The sequence below is a fragment of the Mytilus californianus genome, unplaced genomic scaffold, assembly GCF_021869535.1.
Source record: "Mytilus californianus isolate M0D057914Y unplaced genomic scaffold, xbMytCali1.0.p SCAF_5, whole genome shotgun sequence".
NCBI classification, from domain to species: Eukaryota; Metazoa; Mollusca; class Bivalvia; order Mytilida; family Mytilidae; genus Mytilus; species Mytilus californianus.
The window spans coordinates 93,614,175-93,628,199 of record NW_026262701.1 but is presented as its reverse complement, the minus strand read 5'-3'; the positions used below and the strand labels follow the sequence as shown (position 1 = coordinate 93,628,199).

The 14,025-nt window shown below is 33.4% G+C and overlaps 1 protein-coding gene across 1 annotated transcript in view; it reads left to right on the top strand.

Moving 5' to 3' along the window:
• Window positions 1-14,025, top strand: part of LOC127700229 (sodium/hydrogen exchanger 8-like) — a 78,839-nt gene that overhangs the window by 45,016 nt on the left and 19,798 nt on the right. Inside the window, exons 4-8 of the mRNA XM_052203652.1 lie at window positions 4,023-4,072; window positions 6,825-6,908; window positions 9,734-9,835; window positions 11,362-11,540; window positions 13,250-13,388. Of these exons, the coding sequence (XP_052059612.1) occupies window positions 4,023-4,072; window positions 6,825-6,908; window positions 9,734-9,835; window positions 11,362-11,540; window positions 13,250-13,388 (554 nt within the window). The remainder of the gene's footprint in view (window positions 1-4,022; window positions 4,073-6,824; window positions 6,909-9,733; window positions 9,836-11,361; window positions 11,541-13,249; window positions 13,389-14,025) is intronic.

The following is a 14,025-nucleotide window of genomic DNA, read 5'->3' as shown; positions in this document are numbered from 1 at the left end:
ATATTGCAAAATTTGCTGTACATTGACTTTTGCATATTTACAAGCGAGGGCATCTGTGTCCCATGAACACATTCTTCTTTTTTATTTTTTTTTCCATTTTTCTCTATTCTTTATTTTTTTTGCCTTTTATTCTCTATTCTTAAAATTAAACTGAGCATCAATCATTTCTAGTACAACATAACAATGTGGTTCAAAAATGATTTCATATTACTCATCAGTATTGAATTTCATTGCATAAAAATATTCTAGACTGAACATTTTATTTTAAAACATAAAAGCATTCTAATAAAACCATCTCCTTATTTTTATCCTGTATGTTGTGTAAGTTAAGTTTTTATATATTGTTGTTGATGAAGAGAAAACACTGACAAAATACTTTATACAATTCTTAGAAGATTCAAACACCACTATATTTAAACAAGCAGGATATTTTAATTAGAAAGAAAGAATATGGGTTACAACTTCTCATGACATACGACGAAAAGACCAATTTTTCAAAGGAACAGAACTTTTATTGCTGTTCTACATATTGATAAATGTTTACAAAATAATTTACACCTCACAGTAAGGTCAAAATAGATACAAGCAATGACTTCAATATTACTGGTTAATTATCTAATAAAAAGAACCATATGCACTACAGATGTTGTACCGGTATGTGGGAGTAATGATCAGTAATTAGTTAACTGATGAGATTCTTCTTCAAGTTCTCTCATTCATTGCAACATCTAGATGTCTTGTGCTTATTTGTGTTGTTTGGTTGATGTCTCACTGATGTTTATCCAACATCTCCTTTTGTTCATACCATAATGCCAAAATGCTTGACAAAGAAAACTTAGTTGAGGAGACAATAAAAAACTGATCTAAAACAATTGAATAGCATGAACAAATTTTTAACCACAATTTTTATCGTATATTGGTATGACGTTGGCTTCATCATCGTCGTCGTCGTCGTCCGAAGACACATTGGTTATCGCACAATAACTTTAGTTTAAGTGAATGGATCTCTATGAAATTTTACCATAAGGTTCAATACCACAAAAGGAAGATTGGGATTGATTTTGGGGGTTATGGTACCAACTGTTAAGGAATAAGGGGCCAAAAATGGGCCAAAAATAAGCATTTTTGTAACATCCAGACAATAACTTGTGTGTAAGTGTATGGATCTCTCTGACATTGTACCACAAGGTTCCATATCACAAAGGGAATGATGGGATTGATTTTGGGGGTAATTGCCACAAAATTTTAGGTATTAGGGGCCAAAAAAGGGGCAAAAAACAAGCATTATTCTAGTTTCCAGACAATAACTTGTGTTCAAGTGTATGGATCTCTCTGAAATTGTACTGCAAGGTACCATACCACAAAGGGAAGGCTGGGATTGATTTTGGGGGTAATTGCCTCAAAATTTTAGGAATTCTGGGCAAAAAAGGGGCAAAAAACAAGCATTTTTCTAGTTTCAGGACAATAACTTGTGTTCAAGTGTATGGATCTTTATGAAATTGTACTACAAGGTTCCATATCTCGAAGGGAAAGCTGGGTTAAAGTTTGGGGGTAATTGCCCTAAACGTTTAGGAATTTGGGGCCAAAAAACAAGCATTTTTCTAGTTTCCAGACAATAGCTTGTGTTCAAGTGTATGGATCTCTCTGAAATTGTACTGCAAGGTACCATACCACAAAGGGAAGGCTGGGATTGAGTTTGGGGGTGATGAATCATAAGGGGGTTCAAAAAATTGGGGGGAGGATTTTTTTTGTCGAGCCTGCGACTTTTGTCGCAGAAAGCTCGACATAGGGATAGTGATCCGGCGGCGGCGGCGTCGGCGGCGGCGGCAGCGTTAGCTAACTTCTTAAAAGCTTTATATTTTAGAAGATGGAAGGTCTGGATGCTTCATACTTTGTATATGGATGCCTCATGTTACGAAGTTTCCGTCAGTCACATGTCCAATGTCCTTGACCTCATTTTCATGGTTCAGTGACTACTTGAAAAAAAAGTTCAGATTTTTTGTAATGTTAGATTCTCTCTTATTATAAGTAATAGGATAACTATATTTGGTATGTGCGTACCTTGCAAGGTCCTCATGCCCGTCAGACAGTTTTCACTTGACCTCAACCTCATTTCATGGATCAGTGAACAAGGTTAAGTTTTGGTGGTCAAGTCCATATCTCAGATACTATAAGCAATAGGTCTTGTATATTCGGTGTATGGAAGGACTGTAAGGTGTACATGTCCAACTGGCAGGTGTCATCTGACCTTGACCTCATTTTCATGGTTCAGTGGTTATAGTTAAGTTTTTGTGTTTTGGTCTGTTTTTCTTATACTGTATGCCATAGGTCTACTTTATTTGGTGTATGGAATGATTGTAAGGTGTACATGTCTAGCGGGCAGGTGTCATCTGACCTTGACCTCATTTTCATGGTTCAGTGGTCAAAGTTACGTTTTTGAGTTTTGGTCTTTTTTTCTAATACTATATGCAATAGTTCAACTATATTTGGTATGTGCGTACCTTGCAAGGTCCTCATGCCCGTCAGACAGTTATAGTTAAGTTTTTGTGTTTTGGTCTGTTTTTCTTATACTGTATGCCATAGGTCTACTATATTTGGTGTATGGAATGATTGTAAGGTGTACATTCTAGCGGGCAGGTGTCATCTGACCATGACCTCATTTTCATGGTTCAGTGGTCAAAGTTAAGTTTTTTGAGTTTTGGTCTTTTTTTCTAATACTATATGCAATAGTTCAACTATATTTGGTGTATGGAAATATTTTATGATCTATTTGGCAGTCACGCAGGTTTTATTTGACCTTGACCTCATTTTCAAGGTTCATTGCTCAGTGTTAAGTTTTTGTGTTTTGGTCTGTTTTTCTTAACCTATAAGCAATAGGTCAACTATATTTGTTGTATGGAACAATTGTTAGCTGTACATGCCTGCCTAGCATGGTTCATCTGACCTTGACCTCATTTTCATGGTTCATTGGTCAATGTTTAGTTTACTTGGTTAATGTTAAGTTTATGTGACAGTTGTAATAAAGCTTTATATTTAGGACTATCAACATAATATCAATGATTAGTAAAGAAGGCGAGACATTTCAGCGTGTGCACTCTTGTTTTCCTTTTTTTCCTTTTTTTTTTTTTTTAAATTTTCCATTTTAAGTTGGTTATTTCTGATTTATATATAAAAGCAAATAATAATGATATAGTTTAAATAGGTAAATTAAAAAAAGTTTTAAGTTCTTAGACCACATTCATTCTGTGTCAGAAACCTATGCTGTGTCAAATATTTAATCACAATTCCAAATTCAGAGCTGTATCAAGCTTGAATGTTGTGTCCATTCTTGCCCCAACTGTTCAGGGTTCGACCTCTGCGGTCGTATCAAGCTGCGCCCAGCAGAGCATTTTATTCTGTCTGTGCAGGTGGTTTTCAATTAATAATTTTTTGATTTACCGTTTCCTCAGTGATGTATTTTGTACCTATTGTACTGTTGCGTTGCTAGCATACCCCACTCATCAAAATTTATTCATAATAGAGATACTTTATTAGTGTATCTGTATAAATTAGATGAAATACATATGTTATGATTATTTAACACAAGTTTAGCATGAACTAAAAGCACAGAAAGAAACATTTTGTTTTTTTAAAAGTCGTAAATATATTCATATAGATATATATATCTTCCCTCTGCAGGATTCGAACCCTTGCTTCTGTGACATCGTGGCAACACTGCCTGCACCGTGTCCAGCGCCCTAGACCACTCGACCACCTAGGCTACATAAAAATATAGCTTTTCCTTGTCCACTTTATCTAGGGTTGTAACACAGTACATGATGTATAGTGGCAAGTAGATGGTGTATGTATATAAAAGAGGCTGAAAAGAATTGTATGATATATTTTGGATAAATAGAATTTGACATAAGTCCCTTGTGACTTTTTCCGATATATGAAATAATATTTAGTAGTACTTTTACTGCTGTTTTACTTTGAAATGTGTTTATACTTTTAAATGATAAACAGATTTTGTTTATTTTCAGGTGCATTAATTGGTGTTGGTATAAAAATATTGAAGATTGGAAATTGGCAGGTTAGTTTTCTCTCTCTCTCTCTTGCTACAAATGTTGCTAAAATGGGACATAAATATGTTGTTCTGGCTGTGATAGAGTGTTAATTTTATTTTTCAAAGATGTTGCATATATTATAAGCAAAACAAAGGGTGCCTCTTAGTAGAACAGGGATTTGCTGATCCTTCTCAAGCACCTGATTTTAACCCCCCCCCCCCCTTTTTTTAAATATTTAGTTTCCTGTGTAGTGTTTTGTCAATTTGTTTGTGTAGTCTTACTTTCTTTATTTTCTTTTGGCTAAAGAGTTGTCTGTTCTTTTTATTTTCTTTTGGCCATGGAGTTGTTTGTTCTTCTTCAACTTTTAATTTTGATAGCCTCCTTGGTAAAGTTCTTTGTTTTGTAGCAGACTACATTTCAGGAGGTCAAAGACAAGAATCTGGTCTTTGATTAAAATGCATTATGGTCTGAAATGTTTGTCTGGCATGTTTTAGTTATCATTGACATCATGTATGACTTCATAGTATCAAAGTTAAGTGTTCATGCTACAGTGATTAATGCATGAATAGGAATACCAGCATAGTCCTAGAAATTTTTCTGAAAGGATGGTGGTCATGAGTTTTGAAGGATGAGGGCTTATATAAATAACTAGAGGCTCTTAAAAGAGCCTGTGTTGCTCACCTTGGTCTATGTGCATATTCAACAAAGGACACTCTCCAACATTGTAGACGAGAATAGAATTCATAACAAATATCTCTGTTTTGTTGATCTTGTATTGCTGATCATTTAGTCTGTTTAGTCTCTCTCTATCTTCTTTAGTTTTTGCTCAAAACACAAAAGACGATAAAAAAAATCCTCATTTACGGGGAATCGCTCCTATAAAAAGTGACAGTCTACTAACTATATCGGCAAAATATGACTTGATAGTAGATCTTGCCTTGCTGATCATTTTTTGTGATTTAAAGTGTCTATGTATCTGTTATAATTTTTATCATATAAGGCAAAATGAAAAAAAATAGGGAAAAATTGTCAAAAAAGGTCAGCCAATAAGAAGTCTTTGAACGAGATCTTGTCTTGCTGATCATTTTTACTTATTTAAGTTTCTATCTATCTATGATAATTTTGGTTTGCAGGCGGGGTAATCGGGTACATTTTTTAAACTAGGTACCCCAGTGATGATTGTAGCCAAGTTTGGTTATATTTGATCCAGTAGTTTCAGAGGAGAAGATTTTTGTAAAAGTTAACGACGACGGATGACAAAGGGCGACTGACGCCAAGTGATGAGAAAAGCTCACTTGACCCTATGGGCCAGGTGAGCTGAAAAGGAATTTCAAATATATGCATGTGGGTCTGATTGTGTACAAACCCTCTAGGGAAAACACTGCCAAAAGTTTTTAACCAACAGAATGGCGGACGCCCTATAGTGATCAGTCTGTCCATCTGTACGTCCGTCCGTCCGTCTGTCCGTCCTTCCGTAACAAATTGTGTCCGCTCTATATCTAGAGAACCGTTATGATTTCAAAGTTTATACTTGACATGTATATTAACCAACACCAGAGGGTGTGTCATAATGTATGTACAACTTCCTTGGTCAAAGGTCAAGGTCAAAAACTTTGGTTTTAGTTGACAACCCCATGTCCTATGGTAAAGATCGTGTCCGCTCTATATCTTGAGAACCGTTATGATTTCATAATTAATACTTGACATGTATATAAACCAACACCAGAGGGTGTGCCATAATGAATGTACAACTTCCTAGGTCAAAGGTCAAGGTCAAAAACTTTGGTTTTAGTTGACAACCCAATGACCTATGGTAAAGATCGTGTCCGCTCTATATCTTGAGAACCGTTATGATTTCAAAGTTTAAACTTGACATGTATATAAACCAACACCAGAGGGTGTGTCATAATGTATGTACAACTTCCTAGGTCAAAGGACAAGGTCTTAAACTTTGGTTTCAGTTGACAACCCCATGTCCAATGATAAAGATACAAATTTTTTACCACACATTATTCACAGCGGGGCCCACAGAGATGGCTCCCATCTCAATGATATCTAGTTAAATTCTATTTTGAGCTAAAAAAAATTATACTTTCTAAAGGACAAAATGAATGATGAATTCTCCTGATTTAAGGTGACAATCTTAGTTCATGTTGACAAATTGAAATCATGTCAATTCTATTTTATTTTACTGGTTTTTTATGCAAACTTTTGGTCTTTAGTGCACCTGATCAAATTAATTCCAAAAACATCCATGCCAAAGGGACAAGTATCTGAAAAAGAGAGGAGAAAGATACCATAGGGACATTCAAACTTATAAGTAAAAAAAACTGGCGATACCATGGCAAAAAAAGTAAAAGACCAAAAGACAAACAACAGTTAACAAAAAACCACATAGAAAACTAAAGACTGAGCAACACGAACCCCACCAAAAACCAGGGGTGATCTCAGGTGCTCTGGAAGGATAAAGCAGATCCTGTTTACACATGTGGCATCCATTGCGTTGCTCATTTAAGTATATTGAAGACTAAATTGCCTTATAAACACTAAAAACTGAAACAAAAAAAGGATATGTAAGGATTATAAAAATGATATTTAAAATCAAAGGACCTTTAAGTTGGCCTATCTTATAATGTTCTTTTGATTAAAATGTACCAGAATCTGTTCAGCTTAGTAGTATCAGATCATGATGAGTATGCATTTCCACGATAATAGTATTAGTATAAATTGATGTATAAAAAAAAGTTAACATTTACTTAAGTTTTGTATTTATTTCAGAATGAAGAAGCATTTCCTCCTACAGTATTCTTCATTGTTTTACTTCCACCAATCATATTTGAGTCTGGTTATAATTTACATAAGGTAACTGATGAAACATACTCTGATATACAGAAAACCAACTAATTTCGCAAGTGATTTATTTTCTTGACTTTTGTGACTAGGAAAATAATGTCAATATGTCAAAATTGGGACTTCCCTTACATTGATACACCAAGAATATTAGAAAATGACAAAAATGAACCTGCCAAGTTGACTGGAAAGGACTTAACTTGAAATAAAGTATCCATAAAAATTAGTTGATTTACAGTATTCTAATCTTGAAATCACTTTCTAGTTGCACTTTTTTGTTTACATTCTTTTCAATAACAGAACATATGCTGAGCACATGCACAATCAAACTCTGTGAACTGAGGTAATCATGGTAATATCACAGGTCTCATACATATGGATCCAGTAAGGTCTAAGTATTGTTTTGTAAATGTATCAGAAAAGATTGGTGTAATATTGACAAAATTTAACCAACATGACTGCTTATAGGGAATTATTTTTCAATATTTCATACTTGAAAATGTTTCAAACAAAAAATACTTATACTGTTTAAATCGTAGCAAATGCCGCTTAAAAGAGGAAAAAGCAAAATATTTCATGACAATTTTGCAATATTTCCAAACAGCTTATCAAACATTTGTAATTTTTATACAACCGCAAAAATTTTTTGTGTCGTATAATGCTAAATGTCGTCGTCGTCATCGTTGTCTGAAGACACGTTTGGTTTCCGGACAATAACTTTAGTTTAAGTGAATGGATCTCTATGAATTTTTACCAGAAGGTTCAATACCACAAAAAAAAAGGTTGGGGTTGATTTTGGGGGTGATGGTACCAACAGTTTAGGAATTAGGGGCCAAAAACAAGCATTTTTGTAGTTTCTGGACAATAATTTGTGTGTAAGTGTATGGATCTCTCTAAAATTGTACCACAAGGTTTCATATCACAAAGGGAAGGCTGGAATTGAGTTTGGGGTTAATTGGCCCAAACGTTCAGGAATTAGGGGCAAAAAGAGGGGCCATAAACAAGCATTTTTCTAGTTTCCTGACAATAACTTGTGTTTAAGTGTATGGATCTCTCTAAAATTGTACTACAAGGTTCAATACCATAAAGAGAAGGCTGGGATTGAGTTTGGGGGTAATTACTCAAAAAGGGGGGGGGGGGGGGGGGGGGTCAAAATGTTGGGGGGATTTTTTTTTTCCAATTTTTTGTGGGGTTTGAAATCTTCAATTGTACAATATTGCGCAATAGCAAGAAATCTTCAATTGCACAGTATTGCGCAATAGTACAGTATTGTACAATAGCTCATTACTGGGCAAAAGCAAGAAATCTTCAATTGCACAGTATTGTGCAATAGCACAGTATTGCACAATAGCACAGTATTGCGCAATAGCAAGAAATCTTCAATTGCACAGTATTGCGCAATAGCACAGTATTGTACAATAGCACAGTACTGGGCAAAAGCAAGAAATCTTCAATTGCACAGTATTGTGCAATAGCACAGTATTGCACAATAGCACAGTATTGCGCAATAGCAAGAAATCTTCAATTGCACAGTATTGAGCAATAGCACAGTATTGTGCAATATCACAGTATTGCGCAGTAGCAAGAAATCTTCAATTACACAGTATTGCGCAAAAGCAAGAAATCTTCAATTGCACAACTAGTATTGTGCAATAGCACAGTATTGCACAATAGCACAGTATTGCGCAATAGCAAGAAATCTTCAATTGCACAGTATTGCGCAATAGCACAGTATTGTACAATAGCACAGTACTGGGCAAAAGCAAGAAATCTTCAATTGCACAGTATTGTGCAATAGCACAGTATTGCACAATAGCACAGTATTGCGCAATAGCAAGAAATCTTCAATTGCACAGTATTGAGCAATAGCACAGTATTGTGCAATATCACAGTATTGCGCAGTAGCAAGAAATCTTCAATTACACAGTATTGCGCAATAGCAAAAAATCTTCAATTGCACAGTATTGCACAATAGCAAGAAATTTTCAATTGCACAGTATTGCACAATTGCAAGAAATCTTCAATTGCACAGTATTGCGCAATAGCAAGAAATCTTCAATTGAAAACAAATACAAATATTTTAACCAATTTTGATGGGATTAATTAAGTCTTTAATTTTTGGGGGTTCTAACCTAGTATATTTTTTTTGGATATTGGGCCCCATTTTAAATTGGTCTACATTGAGGTCAAAAGGGTCCAAAATTAAACTTTGTTTGATTTCATCAAAAACTGAATTATTGTGGCTGTATGATTTACTGAATCTTATTGTGCATTTAGATTTTTATTTTGGGCCCTGTTTTCAAATAAAGGTTTGAAGGGTCCAAAATTAAACTTTGTTTGATTTCAACTAAAATTAAATTATTGGTGTTTTTTTATATGCTAAATCTAACCATGTTGTTAGATTTTGGATATCAGACCATTCTAGGTAAATTAAATATCCCATTTCAAATTTTTAAGATCTTTGACCACATTTATTTTGTGTCAGAAACCTATATAATGTCAAAAATTTGATCACAATCCAAATTCTGACAGTATCAAGCTTGAATATTGTGTCCAAACTTGCCCCAACTGTTCAGGGTTCAACCTCTGCGGTTGTATCAGGCTGCACTCAGCAAAGCATTTTATAAAGTCTGCAAGCATTTATATTGAACTGTTTTTAGAATAAGGATAGTTTTTAATTGGATATTTTGGAACTAATTTATTGGTTCCATAGCTATAGCCACAGGGACACATAATTGTAACACAAATTTCAATCATATTATGAAATCCATGAAAGAAGTTAAAATATTTTGCAATTTTTCTAATTGTCTCCCCTTTACTCATAATTTGTTTTACAGGGTAACTTTTTCCAGAATATAGGATCTATATTATTGTTTGCTATTTTTGGTACTGTTATCTCTGCATTGATTGTTGGAGGTGGATTATACTTACTTGGAAAGGTAATTTACATTTTTAAGTATATTATACTAATTCTATATACAATGGACACATTTCATATTTTGTTAATTAACTTCTGTTACTTTTGAGGCCAAACACATTTTAATTCAAAAACATAACGCATAAGACTTGTGGATCTTGAAAGCTTAAATAATGTTTAGGTCGAGAGAAACATGCCTCAACAAAAAAAACTTTTAACATTATGTTTGTAACACCAAATGTAACCTATCTGACTTGAATGTTTACTTTGCGATCTATTTCCTAGGCTTAAATGTGATTGAAATCCATAAGATTTTGTCAACTTTTACTAAAATCTCTTATGTTTTTTCCTATTTTGGGTGTAAACTTGAAAAAACATTTACAATTAGAAGGTTTTATGCTCATGGAAATTTACAAAAAGTTTATCAAGCATTGAAAAATACGAAATAATTAATGACCTGACATATTTAAAAAAAAACTATTACTCTGTTATTATAGGCGGGTTCTGATGACGCTGATCTAATTGGTGAAACATGTTGACAATAAAAGATGCAGATTACTTAAGTGTTGTTGTCAATGTAGCGATATCTGTTATTATAGGTTTAAACTCATTTTTCTAGAGATTATTTTTTTATAAATTGGTGCAATTAACTCATAAAGAAGTAGGCCCGGTAAGACCCCTTTTTGGCCCCAAATTATAGCGTTCTTACGAAGTTGTTGAAAATGTCAACTTTTAGCTATTAATTGGAAAATAGAATACTTTTGTTACGTAAATATGGGCTGCTTTTGACATTATTTCATGCAAAAATATTGAAATCTTCACAATTTTAGCATTTTGTCTATAATGGAAGTGGCCTTTCTTGTGTTCAGTCTTAATATTTAAACATATGTTGTATTTAATGATAATACATGACATATATAAATGTTGAGACTGAACACGTATTTGGCCACTTCCATTTTAGACAAAAACCATCTGAAAAGTGACATTTTATGGCATATTTGATAGATTTTACATATTTAAGCTTGAATTTGAGCATCTTTAATGACAAAATCAGTTCAAATCTTTTACATAAACTAATTGAATCAACTGAAGTAGACACTTGAGTGTTTAAAAAATGTCAAAAATCTTTCATCAGATGTACTATGAATTTTAGGCCGAAATTGGCCTTTACTGGACCTTCTCCTTTGTAAAGTTTGTGAGTCAGTAGCCCAGTTTTCACATCAACAACATTTAGAAAAAATGTGTTTAATCTTGATAATTCTCTACCCAAACATTTTTTTTTAAATTTCCTTGGAACCCCAGTATTTCTTTCATGTATATCACACATGAAAAGATCACAGTGAAATCAACATAGTGTTTACTTAGGTTATGAAAGTAGTTTTGGCAACATGGTCTATCAAAATGTAATCCAAGGAAAATTGAAATAATTCCACTGGACCAATCAATTCAAGTATTTGTGGATTTGCAAATAGTGTAAGAATTATTTGACTATATCAAACCTGATTTGAAAATGTATAATTTTGAACAAAAGAAATGTTTTCTTTGTAGGCTGGTCTTGTGTACGAGTTTGATATAGTTGAAAGTTTTGCCTTTGGGTCTTTGATATCAGCTGTAGACCCTGTTGCAACTCTAGCCATTTTTAAAGCTTTAAATGTGGACCAGATATTATACATGTTGGTATTTGGAGAGAGTGTCCTGAACGATGCAGTAGCCATTGTGTTGACCACGTTAGTTAAAGTATAGATAGATGCAAGCCAAATAACTAATACCTTTTACCATTTTCTTGCATTTTGTCAGTGATAATGAGTACTGTAAATTCAGAAATTTTGATGATGTTTTTTATTTTGAAAATTGTGACAGGTTACCAAAAATTACATACACATTTTATACTTTGACAGAATTATTTGTATTTAGCATTTCCTCAAATTGCAATAATTAATCTCACATTTTGTTCAATGTTGAGCAATTGCAATGACAAATGCATGTCTTTTTGTTTGTTTTATTGTGTCATTGGACTGCAGTCTCAATGACATGAATCTGAAATCCCCACTTATTAATATACAGTAGAAACAAATAAGAGTAAGTATATATGTATTTACACCATCATGCCATTAAATGTTATTGGATGCAAGGTTGGCAAAAAAGCGGTCAATACTAGTATTGACCATGCCGGTGGTAAATACCGGTAAATACCGGGAAATACTGGCAAATACTGGCAAATACTGGTCGATTGAAATTTTGAGTGGACATTACTATAAAAACCACTCTCTACCTGGTCAATTACTTTTAATAATGAAATAATGAAAGTGTTAAAGTCATTCTAAATGTTCTCACATTTCATTGTAAATTCTTAATAAACAGTGATTTACAATGATTTATTAGTACATAAGATAAAAATGTTTCGTCCCTGGCAAGGAAACTCATCAGGTGGCTTTTGCACTGACTATAGCATTGCAATCATTACATTTTGCACTGGTTTTGTTGTTGTCTTATATTGTATAGAAGTTCCAAATAGGTCTTCAGGTTTCAGTTTGGTGCTTAAGGTCAAGATGGTTGTACTATGTGTATGTAAATCATGTAAAAATTGATTATGTAAAGGTAAAATTTATACTACATTATATATTTTTGGTTTAAAACATAAATTACAGTTCAGCCATAAGAGTAAAGGTCCTTCATACCTTCCATTTCCTGCATAAAGATGATTTTTGTCTCACATTTAATAGACAGGAAATATTTTATTGTTTAAGTGAGTCTTCAAATATTTTATTACTTTCAACCATGTTTTGTCATCATTTATTGGGGGCTGTTGTTTTTATAGTAATTAAATTTTCACACCTAGCAATGCCAGGTGATAGTTAATAAGACACCTGTAACTTCATTTACCTGTAGTTTTATGTACCTGTAAAAATTATGCATTTTCAATAAAAAATATCTTGATTGAAAAATGTTGTAATAATTAATTTGTCAATTCTTTATATATATCTAAAATATGCAAGATCATAACTTATAAGGACTAAATTAGTAGGTATAAGTGTTGAAAATGAATAAAACATATCAAATTCATTCATTTATATCAGCTGAAACATGCTAAAAGATAAAAGTTTAAATATATCTTACTTTTTATCTTTTTTTTACTTCAATAAATAGTAAAAACCACCATGAAAATTTCAATCGACCAGTATTTGCCAGTATTGACCACTTGAGGAGTATTGTCCAGGGCGGTAAATACCGGTAAATACCCCCGGTAAATACCAGGGGCGGTATTTACTGCCCAACCTTGATTGGATGTCATTCATTTATCATGCTTTACCATAAATTAAAAGTCACATTACTTAAAGACCCCTTTCTGAATTATTGAAAGCTATCATTTTATTTAACCATAATATAGTGTAAATTGGGCTAAATGGGGAGTGTCTAATACATGCATTTATTTTAGGACGATTTTGGAGTACAATAAACCAGATGTAGTCATCACCAGTGGAGCTTCAGCATTTTTTGGAGCAGTTGGCAGGTTTTGTGTTATGTTTTTTGCATCATCTGCCATAGGAGTTTTACTTGGTTTAATTAGTGCCCTGGTAAGTTATTAAGTTGATATAGTGACATGTCACAGTAATAGTTGATAAAGAGACACATTACAGTAATAGTTGATAAAGTGACATGTCACAGTAATAGTTGATAAAGTGACATGTCACAGTAATAGTTGATAAAGTGACATGTCACAGTAAGTAGATAAAGTGACATGTCACAGTAATAGTTGATAAAGTGACATGTCACAGTAACCGTTAATAAAGTGGCAGGTCACAGTAATAGTAGTCACAAGCAGGATGTTTCTGAAGATTAAAGAACATGTGAGTAGTTTACTGTCATCAAATAAATTGTGATTATATCGAAAATAAGAAGATGTGGAATGATGACCAATGAGACAAATATCCACCAGAGACCAAATGGCGTAGATGTGAAAAACTACAAGTCACCTAGAGCCTTTAGCAATGAGCAAAACCCATACTGAATAGCAAGCTTAAACATAACAAAATGTAAAACAATTCAAATGAGAAAACGAATGACTTGATTAGTATACAAAACAACAAACCAAAAAAAAATATATAATATGCTTCTAAAAAGAGATAACCACTTGACAGGCACACATACCTCACATATAGAATGTGGCATGGTAAACATTTTTGATGGTGCCTTTAAAGCCTATAAAAACAC